The sequence below is a fragment of the Phalacrocorax carbo genome, chromosome Z, assembly GCF_963921805.1.
Source record: "Phalacrocorax carbo chromosome Z, bPhaCar2.1, whole genome shotgun sequence".
Classification (NCBI taxonomy): Eukaryota; Metazoa; Chordata; class Aves; order Suliformes; family Phalacrocoracidae; genus Phalacrocorax; species Phalacrocorax carbo.
Window position 1 is genome coordinate 5,699,810 of NC_087548.1, and position 12,779 is coordinate 5,712,588.

Consider the following 12,779-nt stretch of genomic DNA (forward strand, 5'->3'; position numbering starts at 1 on the left):
ATCAGAGGCTCTTTTCCACATGACTCCTTAAAGTAGCTCTTGTTGCTGATATCAACATTTTTTTCTTCTATATCTCTTTGACCTACTCAAGTTGATGTTTCATGTAGCATACTAGATCTGAACTACCAAAGGCAGCTTTGAAGTTCTTGAGACATTATTTGCCACATTTAAGCCATCTCCCCTTTTCATGATCACGCTAGTAGTGCCTCATTACCAAGGATGTTTGATTAATGCGAATTTAAATGTGAATTATTTTAGAACCTTCAGGTTTTTCCCTTACGACATGTACCTGCGTCACAGTGGCTGTTGGGTTGGGAGGGGAGTGGGATATGGGGAGCTGAGCAAGACAACAGAGAAGTCTCTCAGCTCTCAGAAAACAAGTTTCAACTGGGAGTGCTCAGGTGAGTTTGTTCTCTTCTAGAAGCTAGATTGTCATAACTGGGCAAAGGAGGAGGGTTGGCAAATGCTGTCACTGAAAGGCAAGGAGTCCATGAACTCTGCACTGAGGCTCCTGCTCAAATACCTGGTGGAAAGAGTTGATGGCTCCTAGTGTAGATTTTAATCTTTAGGCACTAGTTCCTGAGGCAAAGCAAAGCTGGATATGAAAGAAAAATCTGTTTCTGGATTGCAACTTATAAAAAGTGAAATATGCTGGACTGTATCTGCAAAGGACAGCTTTCATGCAGGGAGGCTAGTCTTACTCTGCTGCCTCCAATACAAGGTGGGAAAGTTGCGCAGGTTTTGTTTCTGGCCTGGCTGTGAAGGAAGCCTAGAATATCAGTGTCCATCAGCTGATGTAAACCTTTGTGGAAAACTTCCTCAGTCCATTGATACTTCCTTATAACTTCATTACCACACAGGCTTTTTTCTCTGCATTTATGTGCCTTTTGATTAATCATCTCTGTGTTCCGGGACATTGACTTGTCACCTGACTTGCACCTACAGTTTGTTGTCATCCCGTATTGGGCTTTTCATCTTTAGATTAAGATTTTAGATACATGGTTAAGATATTTTGTTGTAACAAGTAACTGGGCAGTAGCTGAGTCACAGTTGCTGTCTATATATGTGCTCTTAGTCCAGAGAAAGTGCAAAATAATTAAACTTCCCTTGAACTTCCATGGTAAACCAAGTGTAAAATTATATAATTTGGCTTAGGAGTTTAAGATAGCTTTCATTGACATGGTCCAAGGGAACTCACACAAATGGTTACTGCAGCTCAGCTGATGCCCAGTAGCTTGTTGTGATGTGATAACTGGGTTGCATGTCCCACACCTTTAAGTTGTAAAGGAGACATAATTCTGCACATGGCTTAAGCTGGTGTGCAACCCATGTGTCTTGGGGCAACCTTTCTTTTGTAATCCCATATTGTGCTCAAACAGAAAATAAGTGATTCCCATGTTCTTTCTGATATTCTGTGGTGAGACAATGGATAACATCTGCAATGTTGGCATTCCTTGTAGTTTCACAAATAATGGGTAAAACATCAGCATCTCCCATGAGAACCCCCCTCCAGCAGAGCTAGGATAGTTCCCATCATCCCCATTGTGCCAGGGTGGTCTTTCTTCTCTGAGTCCTGGGGTTTGTCATCACCATTATCTCTGTTGCAGTGACATGGCCTCATTAAGGATTCTGCATCTTGAAGGAATGTCAGATAAGCACAACTCAGTCTATAAGATGAGCTGCTCTGGTGCTGGCATGATCAATAGCAGAGAGCTCTAACGTGGTGCACAGAGGGGGCTTCCCCAACTGGTGGACCCTCTGACGGGGATGAGAGACCCTCCAGGAGCCCCTCCAGGAGCCCCCAGATTGTGCAACAGCAGCTGAGAAGACCTTGCCGGGACAAGGAGCAATGGTGGCCAAGCTGCCACACACACATATAAAAGAAGACCTTAGAGAACGCTGGCCACCAGAAGAGAGACAAATAGGGCGAGCAAACAGGGCATGGTGAGGCAGGTTGTTCAGCAGTATGCATAGCAGGGCATGCTTGAAAGGCACTGAGTCTGCATGCTTCACCAGGGAACAGTGGTGTCCACCTGGCTGAAAGCCACAGCCTCTCTAAGCTCTGCACCCACCTCGACTAACACAGATTTCCAGACAGACCACTGGTGGGAACACGCTGCTGCTCAGCTGAAGACATTCAGAGCAACCATGGTAAGGATAGGAGGTGAAGTCTACCAGGCTCCCTACTACACCATTGCTTTCCTCAGCAGTATTGTCTCTATGTTGGCATTAAAGGCCAATATGCCAAAATATCATCCTAATTCATCAGATTCCTAGTGCCTGAGTCCTTTTTGAGATGAGGACGACTACAAGGATGTCATGAGGTTATGCAGGGAGAAAAATAAAAGAGTCAAATCTCAACTAGAGCTTCATCTGGCTACTGCCACAAAAGACTATATTAAATGTTTCTGTAAACACATTAGCAACAAAAGGAGGGCTAAGGAGAACCTCAGTCCTTTACTGGATGTGGGGGCAAACAGTGACTATGGATGAGGAGAAGGCTGAGGTGCTTAATGCCTTCTTTGCCTCAGTTTTCAACAGTAACACCAGTTGTTCTCTGGGTACCCAGACCCCTGTGCTGGAAGGTGGGGGGGCGGGGAGCAGAATGAAACCCCCATAATCCAGGAGGAAATGGTTGGTGACCTGCTACACCGCTTAAACACACACAAGTCTATGGGACCAGGTGGGATCCACCCAAGGGTACTGAGGGAGCTGGCAGAAGCACTCACCAAGGCCCTTTCAATCCTTTATCAGCAGTCCTGGCTAACCAGGGAGGCCCCTGTTGACTGGAGGGTAGCAAATGTGATGCCCACCTACAAGAAGGGCAGGAAGGAGGATCTGGGGGACTACATGCCAGTCAGCCTGACCTCAGTGCCAGGGAAGGTCATGGAGCAGACCATCCTGTGTGCCATCACACAGCATGGACAGGACAACGAGGACATCAGGCACAGGCGGAATGGGTTTAGGAAAGGCAGATCCTCCATGACTACCCTCATCTCTTTCTGTGACAAGGTGACCTGCTTAGTGGATGAGGGAAAGACTGTTGATGTTGTCTACCTAGACTTTAGTAAAGCTTTTGACACTGTTTCCCACAGTATTCTCCTGGAGAAACTGGCAGTTCCTGCCTTGGACGGGTGGACCCTTTGCTGGGTAAAAATCTGGCTGGATGCCCAAGCCCGGAGATTGTGGTGAACGGAGCCAAATCCAGTCGGCGGCTGGTCACAAGTGACATTCCCCAGGGCTCAGTGCTGGGACCAGTCCTGTTTAATATCTTTATCAATGATCTGGATAAGGGGATCGAGTGCGCCCTCAGGGAGTTTGCAGATGACACCAAGTTGGGTGGGAGCGTCAATCTGCTCGAGGGCAGGAAGGCTCTGCAGAGGGACCTGGACAGGGTGGATCGATGGGCTGAGGCCAATTGTATGAGGTTTAACAAGGCCAAGTGCTGGGTCCTGCCCCGGGGTCACACCAACCCCAGGCAACGCCCCAGGCCTGGGGCAGAGGGGCTGGGAAGTGCCCGGCGGAGAAGGCCCTGGGGGTGCTGGCTGACAGCCGGCTGGGCATGAGCCAGCAGTGCCCGGGTGGCCAAGGAGGCCACCAGCCCCGGGCTTGTGTCAGCACTGGTGTGGCCAGCAGGAGCCGGGCAGGGATGGGGCCCCTGTGCTCGGCCCTGGGGAGGCCCCACCTTGAATGCTGGGCTTAGGTTTGGGCCCCTCGGGACAAGAAGGGCCTTGAGGGGCTGGAGCGTGTCCAGAGAAGGGCAGCGGGGCTGGGGCAGGGTCTGGAGCACAAGTGTGCTGGGGGGCGGCTGGGGGGGCTGGGGGGGTTTAGCCTGGAGAAGAGGGGGCTGAGGGGAGCCCTTCTCGCTCTCTGCAGCTGCCTGAGAGGGGCTGGAGTGAGGGGGGGGCTGGTCTCTGCTCCCAAGTCACCAGGGACAGGGCGAGAGGGAACGGCCTCAGGCTGCGTCAGGGGAGGTTTAGGTTGGAGATGAGGGGAAATGTCTTCCCTGCCAGAGGGGTCAGGCCCTGGCACAGGCTGCCCAGAGAGGTGGGGGAGTCACCGTCCCTGGAGGTATTTAAAAGAAGACATGTAGGCATGGTGCTTAGGGACATGGTTTAGTGGTGGACTTGGCAGTTTCAGGTTAACAGTTGCACTTGATGATCTTAAAGGTGTTTTCCTGCCTAAACAATTCTGTGATTCTATGATTGTGTGATCCAGACAGCCACCTCATGAGCTGGATTAAAAGCTAGCTTTTAGTCAGTTGATTAGGGGAAGTGGTACTGGGAATTGCCTCAGAAAGCGAGTGACAATTTCAGCAGCCCAATTTTGACTCTCTTATGCTGAGGATGGTGAATACCTTTGAGGAGCAGGAGATGATGTGAGGATGGAGCACAGAGAAAAGTCCTGTTGACTAGGAACCTACTTGGGTCTGAACTAGGAACACTGCTCCATATTGGAAGGCATTGCTGGAGATCGTGCAGGCTACATCCTTAATGAAACCCAATGTCCAATGAGGAGGACACATGCCCTCAATCTGGCTGAAGTGTGCAGGGACTCAAGGAAACAGGGGGCAAAGGGAGATGTGGTGGAGCGCCTGTGGTGTCCTTCTTGGCCATGTACCTCAGGTTTTGCATTCTCCTGTGTTTGAAGAAGTAGAATGATGGAGTCCCAGAGAAAGAGGGAGACAATGGAGGGGGTCATAAAAAAATTAAAGGATCACTTTTCTAATTTTTAAAGGAAAGAACTGCAAACAGGGTTTCCTGCTGTATGGTAGCAAGTTACTGTATGTATCTGTATCATTATTTAAAGTGGGAAATGATAGCAATTTCTCATAATTCTCACTTTTTATATAGATTTTCCAAGTACTTTAGCTTGAGGATGCAACATCAGTTGGAAATGCTGGTAGTTCTGTGAACTTACTCTGTCACAGGAGAACAGGGTGAAAACTGTATAAAAGAAAATTTTGTCCCTATTCAAAATATATTTTATTTAAAAGAGGAATCTCAATCTGTTCTAAACATGACCTCTCAACATATTCTTACAAAATCTGTCTTGCCTACAGCTAAACTCTTTCTCCTGCTATTAGCAGCAGCTCCAATGGTTATTTTGTGAAGACTGCATTGCATATCATCATGCTGATGTGCACACTGTAATGAAATTATTCCATAACGGGGAGAATAAGACTTTCCCAAACATCAGTTCATTTTGTGTTGGTGCACAAAATCCTGAAACTTTGGCTGAATGAATGTCTTTGGGTTCTGCTCTGTCCAAAGGTAAGAACAGATTTGGTCAGCAAGTATTCATGCCTTCCCTAGTATTGCACGCATATTCTGAGCTTGATGTGAGTTTCTATTACAACCCCCCACTCCAAAACTGTTCTTAGTCATCATAAAGCAAAATTAGCTGTCAATCCCAGATGATTTGAAAACCAACCCAGTTTTTTGTCAAGTTTTATAAACCTTTTTTTTTTTTAATCAAAAAAGCAATGATGAAGTCAGGCTGAGTTTTAAGTCTGTGATAAGGCAAGTTTCAGAGCTCCGAGTCTTGTCAGAATGGTTCGAACAGCCCTGCACAAATGTTCTGAGAAATCAAACGTTTATTCAGCGTCTAGTTCTGCACCACCCGCTTGCATTACCCAAATGAGCTTTTGGAAAGCACTTGAAAAGCAGCCTGGTACTTCGTCCCTTTTAACAGCAGAACTGAAATTTCTGAAAAACAAAGAAAAGATGGCTAAGTCCCAAGCCTTGGCCTGAAGGTTTTACCCCTAATCAATATTGTTAGGCAATGTATAAAATTCTTGAGTGACCTACCTTTAATACAAGGATTATTAATAGTTTGCCTGGATTTGCAAAGAGATGCTGAAACCCTGAACTGCCCCATAGATCACAGCAATCCTTGAATGAAGCACAAAGGAGAACATTTGCAGTTGTACTGGGACATTCAGTCAGTAATGGTTTACCTTGGAGTCATCATAGATTTATTTAACATCATTGAACAGTGACTGTAAGATCGCTTTGGTCTAATAGCCTACTTAAGATTTAGGTGCTCAGTCTCATCTTCAGGAAGGTCTCCTGGTGTAAATAAAGATTCAAGCCCTTTGCTGTTCTGTCATCTGTTAGGGATAAATCTGGACTTATAACCTCCTTGCAGCCAGTAGGGTTGTCTGGGCAAATGAACCCTTGCAGAATTCAGTCCCAAGTGTGTATGGGAAAGTAGTGTCCCATGCACATTTGTAGCCCAGCACAGCATGGTGTTACCCCTTCTCCGAAAGAATTCAATGGGATGTGAGCCTATTCAGCATATACAACCGCTCTCTCTGATGGGATGAGTCCCTGGTTTTCTGAAGTCTAATGTAAATGCATATGTGTGGGGGTTTTCTAATGATTAAACCTCTGTTTGTTGCAGTGATCCCGTACCACATCACCATCACGACAGGCACAGAATATGACTCCAGCACCGACAGCCGAGTGTACATAATCATCATGGGTCCTCAGAAAGTGCAGACAGAGAGGCTGTGGCTGGATCTCCCAGAAGGAAAAGACGAGTTTGCAGATGGCTCTGTAGAGAAATTCTCTGTTTGGGGTCTAGATGTTGGAGAGATCAAAAAAGTGGAGGTACTTTGTGAATGCAGCACAAGCACTGGAGGCATATGAAATACGAGGCCAAAGAAAACACATGTTCCTGTTATTCTTAGCAATGAAGGAAAGGCACTTGTGTCTAAAAGGAATGTAAACAAGGAAGTGCTAATGAGATTTCACATGTGTCTGAACCTGAAAATAATGCTTTATATCTCACAAAACCAAGATCCTTGGGAGGCAGAAGATAATTTTGAATTATAACGAAGTTGTAACATGTCCCAGTGTTGTCCCATCTCTGGCACTGTTTTTCCTTAGTCAAGCCCTGTTATTGACTAAGTGAAAGTTCCCAAGATGCAGTCCTCTATCAGTCTTTTTCCTAGTTGATTTTTACCCTAATTCCAGTTAGGTTTCATAAATTCTGCCTGCAGCAAGGAAACACATCTTGTATAATTTTCTAGCTAAACACAAAAATTGTGTTCACAGCTTGGAGGATGCAGGCTTAGAGAAGAAAATTAATCATCATTCATAAGTAACGCGCACAAATAAGTTTTGATACAGGAGCCATTTTTTCTGCTGTGGCTCAGGGAGACAGAATTTGCATAGACTTTCCATCACTGAGCTTAAACTTCACATGAATCTTCCAGAGCATTTGTGTACATCATTCTTATTTCACATGGCAGTTCCATTTCCTGGAAGCCTACTCCAGCCCCTCCAGTGCTGAAACCCACAGCATCTGAGGACTTCAGGAACTTATTTAATTTTATTTTTACTCCATGCCCTGTGTTTCAGTAAACCTACCTGTTGATGTACATGCTTGTGTATTTGGAGGAGAGGAGCGAAAAACATTTAAAGAGAGAAATCCTAACCAATTAAAAACCTTCGTAGTTGTATGTACTGTTGTAGCAGCTGATAGGCTGAAGCACTCCCATTAGCTTTCATTCAAGCAATGGATTCTGACACCTTGAGCAGTCTCCATTCTATGTTTGAGTTTGTTATCAAACCATTTTCTTAATGCACACCAAGTACCTGACTATTATGAGTATTAGTGGCACTTTCTATCTATCCATCTCTAGGTCAAACTTTGAAAGTGAAGCAAGTACATAAATCCTTCTTTTCTGGACTGTGTGCACACAAAAACAGCCATGGGCTGGGACAGAGAGGGAGGCAAAAGGCACTATAACCCCTCAGTGTCAGAGGGACAGTAAAAGCTGGATGAAGAAAGAAATAGAAAGGGGTGTTGGAAAAGATACAGTGAGTAGGGTGAGGAATGGACGGAGAATAGGAGAAAGTAGGAGCAAAGAGTTGGAAATAGAGGGAAGCAAGGAAAAGAAATAATATGAAAGGATTACAAATGGAAAAGAAAAGATGGCAAATGAAATGCAAAGAGTTAGGACAAGAAATAACATATAGCTTTCAAGCTGGGTGATGTTCTTCTGCACTTTTTCACCCCTGTTCTCAGTGATCTCACCAGTCTGCTGCCTCACCTCATGTTCATTTTTCCCTTTTAGTCTGTAGTCCCCAGCTCATGGCTGTAGGAGCCATCTGCTTCTGGCCCTCTGCCTTTCTTCATGCAGTGCCCTCTGCTTGGAAGGTCTCTTGTTCATCCACATCCCAGCAATGACATCGACATGTCAGTCTGCCATGGTTGCCATAGAATCAGTCCGTATTTTCCTTGTAGAAAATTGCAGTGTTCAGGGACATTGCAGAAAATTGCTAGTTATCTACTTGAGAAAAGTGAGGAACAGTTCGTTCTCAGATTTGGCATTTGGCTGCTTCTGGAAAAAGGCAAGAAGTTCTGAATATGAGTTACCCTGTGAAAATAGCATAGCATGGGGATTAAGTTTCCAGAAGTCCTCTGTATAACCCAGGCAACAGACTGCACGATTTAGTAGGACTGTAAGATTTGCAGTGTGATGCCACTTTTAGTTTGGTATTATTTTCCTGCTGCAAATATACTATAGTGAAAGCAGAAACAGTGGAACATGAAGTAATTTGAAAGGGACCCATTTATACCTGTCTTGTAAGCCTACAGATATAATATTTGCTACTGGTGTACTTTAATAGACACACTGACATGAAAACAAATAATACAAGTTATTGGGTAGAGGCACTTTATACTGTGTTCTTCAAATGAGTTTTAATACTTCTTCTAATGAATGAAAGTATCTCTGATCCTAGACTGCTGTTGCTGCAGAGACCCGCAGGTATGATCAGGAGACTCTTGCATTGGTCTGCATTTCTAAACCACTCTGGTTCAGAGCCTTTCTCCATCACAAGCACAGAGTAAAGTCAGGGATATACAAGTCTTATGAGTCCAGTCCCTTGCTGACAAGGGACCTGATCTGGGAAGACCCTCAGGTCTCTCTAGCATTCTCTGCACTTTCCAGGATAAGCAGGAAATCCCCTTTTTTGGGGCATCTTTTCCTTCTACCTACCACTCAAATTCTCTCTCATTTCCCCCCTGTTGTGTTTGGTTTCAATGTGAGTGTGAGCTGCTCAGTGCAAATTTTGCATCTTAGTCTTAGTGATATACTTCAGTACTCAACAGACCCTCAAGGACAGCGAGAATGAGTTACAAAGATTTTCTGCCCAAGGATCTGCTTGTCTTTGAAATTCTGTCATTCTAACTTAGTTCAAACATCTGAGCTCAAACAAGTTGTTGTGATGTTGGTATGCATGTCCAGGCTATGCGGCTGGTGTGGCCATGGCTTTGGATCATTCACTGTATTGTCATGTCTATCTAAAGATTTGCTTGGGATTGAAAGAAAAATCCCAGTGATCTGCTCTAAAAAATCAGCCATAAGGAAGACTCGGTGCTGGATAAGTTTGTCACAGACTTTACAACATTGTTGTAAAGCCGCTGGAAATCTGCTTGTGTGGAGGTTATCCAAGGTAGCTGGATGTGCAGGGTGCTTTCTGACCAGTCACTGATACCACAAAAGTTAAAGGTTGCTGTGAAAATCTGGTACCTAGCAATGTCTTGGAATGATGCTTTAAGAAATGGTTGTAACGAACGCAAAAGAACAGCAGGCTTTAATGGGCTTATTGGGATTTTCCCTCCTGCTGCTCTGTCCCTGCTTCGCAGCAAAGCCATTGCCCTGAACTTTCCTCACCACCTCATCTGCACCATCCTGCAACAGGTCTCAAGAGGCTGTGCGCAGACTCTCAGAGGGGCTTTGGGTTTGGAGGAGGGCAGCCAAGCTGGCAGCAAGGGAATGGGAACACAAGTGTTATATTCCCATTCACCTCACAGCCCAGGAATCTGAGAATTAATGCATCCATTGTAGACTGGAATTTCCCTAGTGGTAAACTCTAATTTTCTGCAGCTGCACAGACATTAGTATAGTAATAATACTCCTAATAGCAGTGATGGCTGAGACAGTCAGATTAAAAAGATCACTTGTTTTTTGGGGAAAAAAAAAAGACACCACAGATATATCACCCTAGATGGCCCTGTTATTAAAAATTATTTTCTGAGCAACCCTAAATAACCTAATAATTTAAAAACAAAAAAAGGGAGACCTAAGGACCTAATTTTCCTAGTAATGACACAAACAACACTTGTTCTGAAAATAATGTACTGTAGGTAGCTCTTTTATTCAGACTTTTATGTACAGATAGCTCATTGGAATGACTGGCTGACTGAGTTTCATGCATAATTATGCTTCTAAGTCTGCCCCATGATGAATTACCCCCATTCTTTAAGAGGGTCACATGCAGTTTCTTGAGATGTTTGCACCATCAGCATCCTTTTGCTGCTGGTATACCTGTAGGAATATTGCTTGTTGCTCTCATGGCCAGACTCAACTCCAGGTGGGCTTTGGCCTTCCTAACCTCATCTCTGCACACCTGGGAAGTGTATCTGTATTTCTCCAGGTCCCCTGTCCCTGCTGCCGCCTCTAGTATTTTTCCTTTTTCCATTTAAGTTTTGTCAGAAGCTTCTTCTACACCCATGCAGGCTTCCTGACACTCTTGTGTGACTTCCTGCTCTTCAGGATGCACCATCCTTGAGCCTGGAGGAGGTGGTCCTTGAAAATCAACCAGCTACAGATATAAGCTCTATCTCTTGGCTTCTGTGCAGTCGTGTACCTTTTGCAGTTTAAAGATATGGGAAGCAGAGAAACAGCCTGATATATATAGTTGACTTAGTCATGGATTTGTGAGGGAAGGAGTGCTTCAGTTATGGGTGTTTGCCTAGCTGCATCTTTCATCTTGGTTATGAAGCTTTGGATAGTCACTTCTAAGTGTTGCAACAGCATTGGAAGTGATTGGAAAGATGAAGAAATGGGTCTGCAGAGATCACCAAACTAGCAGGTAGAAGTCAATGGAGTAGAGGTAGAGTAGCAAGAGAGAGGACATGTTTTCATGTATGTTAGTGCAGCCTACCTATTTCATGTTCCTCTTGCATACTTTTAGGACTGTCAGTGTTCTGTTTTCCCTCATGCTCAGCAGCAGATGACCTGAGCTTCCCTGCCCACATCAGCTACCATGTACACTTGCCTGCTGATGTGTTGCCTACTGGGCAGCAATGGCACGAACCGTCTCACAGCTTGTTCCATCCCACTGTGGAAGCGGTCCGTGTGATGGTGTAGTCAATACTCTTAGTCCTTCAACACTGTTTAAAACAATCAGGGTCTCTTCTCCAAATAAATACCCTTTAATCAGCAGGTGTTTTCTCACCAACTCTCACAGGTAGGTCATGATGGGGCTACCCCTGAGAGCTGCTGGCTGGTGGAAGAGCTCACCATTGTCGTGCCCACCAAAGGCGTCATGTATAACTTTGTCTGTAAGTGCTGGCTGGCCAGAGACAAGGGTGATGGACTCACCTCACGAATCCTCAATATCCTGGATGCAGACTGTATTAACATTGGCCTCAAGGTAAGCTCTAGGTTTATCCTGTGTCTTTAGCTGTTGCATAGATCTGTGTTCATATAGGTTGTGTGCCAGCAGTTCTCAGTGCTTTGACTTCTTGCATGTGGTTTAAGCCTTTTATTTGCAGAGGGTTTCTCTGTTATTTCTTTACCAAAATCTTTAGGAATGGTTTAGCATCATTACCACCTAGAGCACTGTTTAATAACGCTGGCTGGATGCAGCCATGGCATAGGCAGGGCAGGGTAGGGTAGAGCAGGTAGGACACAGTTCAGCAGCATGTCCTCATTTTGCCAGCAGACCTGGAGCACCCACTGCAACACCTGGTACCCACAGAGTGGGGGCAGTGCCAAAGCGAACACTTTGGTTCAATATAACTCCATTGTGTTTTGTTTGAGGAGTTACTTTTAACCCATCATATTAAAGCAGTGGAGATATTTTAATCTCTGCATAGTGTGGCTACATATCAGCTTTTCTAAAATAGGATAGGGAAACTGAATTCAGTCAGAAACTAATAATAATTGGAAGTTGTTGAAACATGGAGACATTTGTAAGCTTGATTAAATTTATTAAAATGATTAAAGTTGAATAAGCAATGAAAAGAGCTATATAGTCTTTTCAACCATATATATGGCATTTGAAGTAATATGTGCTATGCCATATTTCAGCCAAGTACAAATTGGAAAGCTGAGCTGTGCTGATTTTGGATGTAAGATTTATAACAGAAATAATGGTCTGGATGAATGGCACAATAATACCATGTTTAATACCTGTATGACAATTTTTAAATCTCTAGATATGTTTCTATTTACAGTGAGGTTACACTTTCATAGTACAATAATTTTTCTTTATGCTGCTCTTGATTCCCAAGCTATTCTCCCGAAATCTTTCTAGTTCCCCAGACACATGAAAGCACGATAACTTTTTTAGTATCTATGAGGGGTTTCAACAGCTCAGCTGAGGCTTCAGGGGTAGAAATGACCTAAGACGGAAGAAAACCTTCCCTTGGACTGAATACCAAGGTTAAAACCTAATCCCTTAAAAAATTCCATCAGTTGTTTACCCTCCTGGGTAAGGTTTCCAAACTCCTATCAGTGAGCTGGTGTCTTGCCCATAGACTGAAGTGGATGTTAATGAAGACTTACATTCAGTCTTCCTTTAAAAGCCCATTCCTGAATATCTATTTTCATAAGCATACCAAAAATAGACACATCTAACTCAATTTTTTTCTATGATGTTGGACCAGAAACTTGCTGAAACATTTGAAGGAAATCAGGGGAGATGCTTGAGACATGAAATCAGAAGTGTGCATTTGATTTTCTGATCAGTCTC

General features: G+C 44.4%; 1 protein-coding gene across 1 annotated transcript in view; it reads left to right on the top strand.

The window, feature by feature from the left end:
* Window positions 1-12,779, top strand: part of LOXHD1 (lipoxygenase homology PLAT domains 1) — an 84,514-nt gene that overhangs the window by 34,636 nt on the left and 37,099 nt on the right. The window contains exons 18-22 of the mRNA XM_064438730.1: window positions 259-401; window positions 2,570-3,012; window positions 3,096-3,225; window positions 6,406-6,614; window positions 11,271-11,456. Coding sequence (XP_064294800.1) covers window positions 259-401; window positions 2,570-3,012; window positions 3,096-3,225; window positions 6,406-6,614; window positions 11,271-11,456 — 1,111 coding nt within the window. The remainder of the gene's footprint in view (window positions 1-258; window positions 402-2,569; window positions 3,013-3,095; window positions 3,226-6,405; window positions 6,615-11,270; window positions 11,457-12,779) is intronic.